Source organism: Limulus polyphemus, unplaced genomic scaffold, assembly GCF_000517525.1.
Source record: "Limulus polyphemus unplaced genomic scaffold, Limulus_polyphemus-2.1.2 Scaffold3437, whole genome shotgun sequence".
NCBI classification, from domain to species: domain Eukaryota; kingdom Metazoa; phylum Arthropoda; class Merostomata; order Xiphosura; family Limulidae; genus Limulus; species Limulus polyphemus.
Genome location: NW_013669047.1, coordinates 549 through 5,112, shown reverse-complemented (window position 1 = coordinate 5,112; position 4,564 = coordinate 549). Strand labels below are relative to the sequence as shown.

Sequence of the window (4,564 nt, the reverse complement as noted above, 5' to 3'; positions counted from 1 at the left end):
CATTTGTAAAGTTTATCCCCAAGAAGATTGTACATCTATTTAACGAAGTAAGTGGTATAATAATGTATTAAAATTATCAGATCATACTATTAGAATGATTTATTAATACATAAATATTACTTTGATGAATTTTTTTTTAAATTGAGTGGGGGTGCCATATGGAACACTTACCATTAATTAAAATATTGCCAGTATAACTCATTATTATTATTATTATCATTTATGATTAATTTAAGGTTCTTAAGCTTAAGTAATAAGTTTTGTGGCTCACACAAATAATAAAAATTAGGGTTTCCAATTACTAATATTTTAGATTATTCCCACTATCCAAATCTATGATAATAATCAATTAATGAACCCAAGATTTAATCAAAATATGCTAACCACCCAAGTTTAATCATGATTCAATTCTATAGTACCCAAGCCACTATATGAAAATTATACATAAAATTATAGGACTCAGATAATCAGAGTACATTTAAGATATTACAATGATAAATACTAACATTAATTAAACAAACTAAAGTCATACACAGACCAAATGATGTCAGCATATGGTGCACTGCAGATATGGTATCTTTAGCACCTGTCCACTAACAAATGTTGACTACCAAATGAAAAGTTAGGTAGGATTTACAACTGGATTTGTAAATTTCAATATCAAATTAAAACGTGTTTTATTATAGATTAATTTATTAACTGTACCTACCTGTTTTTATCTGTAAAAAATTATACGTGGAATACTACTTACAATCATTGAAGTGATTCTGAAGTTCTTGAACACGAGAGTTGAGGTTTACTATAAACCAAACTTGAACTCCTACAACAATGGCCAACACCAATATTGAAAAAAGCTTAGCACCTTGAGCACAACGACAGGTACAGCATTCTTCATTTGATTGAGGCACAACTTTGGATTTGGGTCCAGGACGGAGTCTTCTGTAAAAGCATTTTTTTTCAGCAAAATACATATCAATAAAAGTTACTTTGGCATTTATTACTTCAATTTAAAAAGAGAGAAAGAAAAGACAAAGTGAAAAAAAACTCACACTAAAGCATTGGGCAAAGAAAGTACTGCCAGCCATTACATCTGGGCAATCAACTCAATTAACTCATATTATCAAGATTACTCATGAGTGTCAAGTACATTGATTAGTGTCACATAAAATAATCACCTAATTAAAATTAGTGTTTTCAATTATTAGTATTACTATTTTTGATTACTCCAACTATCCAAATATCACGTGAGAATAATCAATTAGTTGGATGTAATCAATTAACAACAATTAATCAATTAGCAAATTCCACTAACTTGCCCTGCTCTAAGTCAGACAGATCTTTGTAGTTACTTACAAGTTGTTCAGAAGCTTGAATAGTGATTTTGTTAGTATGAACACTTTTGTCTCTTATAATCATTAACATAGTAAACATATATAAAAACTAATCTCAGTATGATAGCAGGCAAAAAATTCCAGTTTAATATACTTTCAAAACATTTTACAAGTCATGTGAGAATTAGCCACAATGAAACAATATTTCAAGAGAAAAAAATTAAAAGAAAAGATATGAAATATAGGAATTATCAATCATTAGGTTATAATGTAGTAGTAAACAAGAAATTATTTACATGCTACTGAGTGAAGGTGTGATATTCAGATCCATTGATATCTAACAGATAAGTCTAAAGCATCTGCAAGAATGAACTAGGTCAGCAACTGTTCTCACCCCACAATTTTCAAAATCAAAGTAATATTACCAAATATCAAATCCTCATGGACACCTGCCTGTTAGGTAATGACAAACCAAAAATAAAGGCTTGTATATTTCATCTTTAAAATTAGGGTTGGGAAAAATAGTAGTTTTGGTCTGATATCACCTTCTGGATATCCACCTGCTGATACTTGATGAGATTAAGATATTTTCAGATCAGTAAGTAGATAAGGCCATACGTTTTGAAAATGCATCACAGGTGTGAGACACCATTTCATTAAGAGTACAGCATTAAACTAATTAGTGTGTCACAGTTTTTGAAAATTTGATAAGGATGTACAGTTCTGCATGAGGGAGTAGCCAATGCAGGTTCTTTAAAAGAATGTGACAAATGGCAGTGGGAAATGGTGCTATCTAACCTTGATCCCCCCCACCCCACACACACACACTGAAATTGTTGTTTGGATGGGGACAAATCGATATTCCAATACATTCCTGCCACTAGTATTGAAGTTTACTTTATTCTTCTTATTGTTATTCAACTTTTTCATCCCTGTTTCTATAATAATAATTATTATTATGAGAATGTTGACAATTTTTCAAAAGATTAGAAAGCTTTAATTACAGCTAACAATAATATAGGTCTCTTGAATGATTACAAATATACCTCAATATGTTACCAGCTTATGTCACTAATATAACATTATACACATTATTTTTTATGGAATGAACATTAGGCCTACATGTGTAATTGCTTTTATGTTCAGTTTTTGGAACATTGGCCCTTCAGAATATCGGGCTGTAACAATTTAGATCATTTTTTGCCATTATTGTTGTTGCTGCTGCTGCAACCATAACCACGTGTAGCATACAGTCACAACACAACAGGTGGCCATGATAACTATTTAAACTATATAATGAATATATGTATTGTGACTATTACAACTACCAAGACTCCCAATCTTTAATACCAAGGAAAATGCTGTTATGCTTAGAAGCTAGTAAAAAGTACAAGTGGGCTAGACCAGTGTTTCTCAACCTTTTTTTTTGCTTGTGGCCCCCCTTTAGAGTTTATCTCTGTGACCCTACCCTTCGTAGACGCTGTTACTTAGGAAAAAAGTTACTTTATTTCTACATTGTTGATTCATAATATATTTATAATATTATTTTTACAAAATTTTATTGTTTTTAAATATTTTGTTTATAATATACTGTTTACTTATACTAGTAAAAAATCATTTTAAGGGTTTGGTTAAATCAAAAGGTGAAGCTCTTAATCTAATTGTATATTTGTAAGCTCAGATCTACCTGGAGCATAGTAATACAAGACAATTTTATTAACTTAATAATAATAATAATTATGTCATTCCTGTGAGAAGTTATTTTGAGTTCATTGATAGTGTTATAGGATATATTAATTATAACCTACAACAATAGCTTTTATAATACCTTGACACCTACATCGACAACCCAGTATAAGGTAGAATCATACTTCTCTTAAAATCATTAGTTAAATTGGTATCTTTGACACAGTGATACTTGCTTCATATTTGAAGTAGTGCTTTAATTTAATAAAAACATTAATGGGAGAAGAAAAAAAGATTGTATTTTGTTTCAAGTGAATGATGGATTATTTTTCCATGAACTTATGAATGAAGCAATATTCTGTAACCTTGCTTCCTTATGAACTCTTGAAATAATGAAAAATTTGAGGATCAATAAAAACAAAATATGGTTTCTTAATTAATCTATATTAACAATTAATATTCTACAAAACACTCTTTGTTGTAAAAAAAAAAAACATTCAAAAACTTTCTAAACTTTATATATTCACCTTCATTATAGTATATTAATAGTAATACTTACTTTTTGAATCGAACTCTACGTTTTGGTGCTGAAAAATCTGCAATATCTTCTTCAGATTCATTTGCAAGATCAGAAAGTTCCAGGAGTTTTGAGGCTTCGGTATTTTTATTCATAGCTGTCATACCGTTTGCATTTTCTTTTATAACTTTAAGATCATCCCAATCTTCAAGATTATGCGACATAATAAATGATCTTTCACTTTTCCCAAATTTAAGTCCACAGTCCAACACTTATGGCTATAAAATGTCAGAAGTACAAATTAAATTACAATTTACAGAAATTAACTTATTCGATTAAACTTTAAAAAGCAGATCTGTTGCGTCATTAAAAACACGACCTACTTAAACTTAAGACTTAAGCTTAACAAGTTCAAAACTAATAGCAGTTTTTTTAATCCTATGGAAAAAAAGGAGACTAACTAATTAAAAATCGCATTGCTATAAAATTTCCCAATTTAGTTTATACTATATAATTAAAAAGTTTGTAATCTCAAATTTATAACAAAAACAAATGTAAAAATTAATACTAAAAATAAAATAGGCCCAACCAAAGACTTTGCTTAGGCCTAGGTATATTTATCAACAACACTAAATACGCCATAACTACATATCACGCTTAAAATGCACATTTACAAAAACTGAAATCTTTTACAGTTACTACACTCCCAAACTCATCAAGAATAAACTACACGTAAACTTACTCAAACTCTGTGACACCATTCCCAACGAACAACAGCTGTTAGTACGTTACTATCCCTCTCATGCCATCTGTTATCGTTTATACGTAAGCGTAAATCAACATTTCTTAAAGTATTTGCGAAATTAAGATGACTCTTAATTATACTTACGTGCAAGCTAAAACATATGGGTCATCATACTTTATTTTAAATTATACGTATAATTTCGGTGGGAATAATCTTAATTGTGTTATGGAAGGAAGGGATCTTGGTGTTTTGATGGATCAGTGTCTCAAGTATCTAAGCATATGC

At 29.8% G+C, this 4,564-nt stretch overlaps 1 protein-coding gene across 2 annotated transcripts in view; it reads right to left on the bottom strand.

The window, feature by feature from the left end:
• LOC106469346 overlaps positions 1-4,346 on the bottom strand; it is a 58,059-nt gene extending 53,713 nt beyond the window's left edge. The window contains exons 1-3 of one of the 2 annotated variants that reach the window (XM_013929835.2): positions 4,277-4,346; positions 3,577-3,812; positions 752-939 (exon numbers count right to left, since the gene is read on the bottom strand). In XM_013929835.2, coding sequence (XP_013785289.1) covers positions 752-939; positions 3,577-3,758 — 370 coding nt within the window. In that variant the 5' untranslated portion in view covers positions 3,759-3,812; positions 4,277-4,346. Of the gene's footprint in view, positions 1-751; positions 940-3,572; positions 3,813-4,276 lie in introns of those variants that run through there. The other variant, XM_022397845.1, reaches the window with a different exon arrangement.
• Between the last annotated feature and the right edge of the window lie 218 nt (positions 4,347-4,564).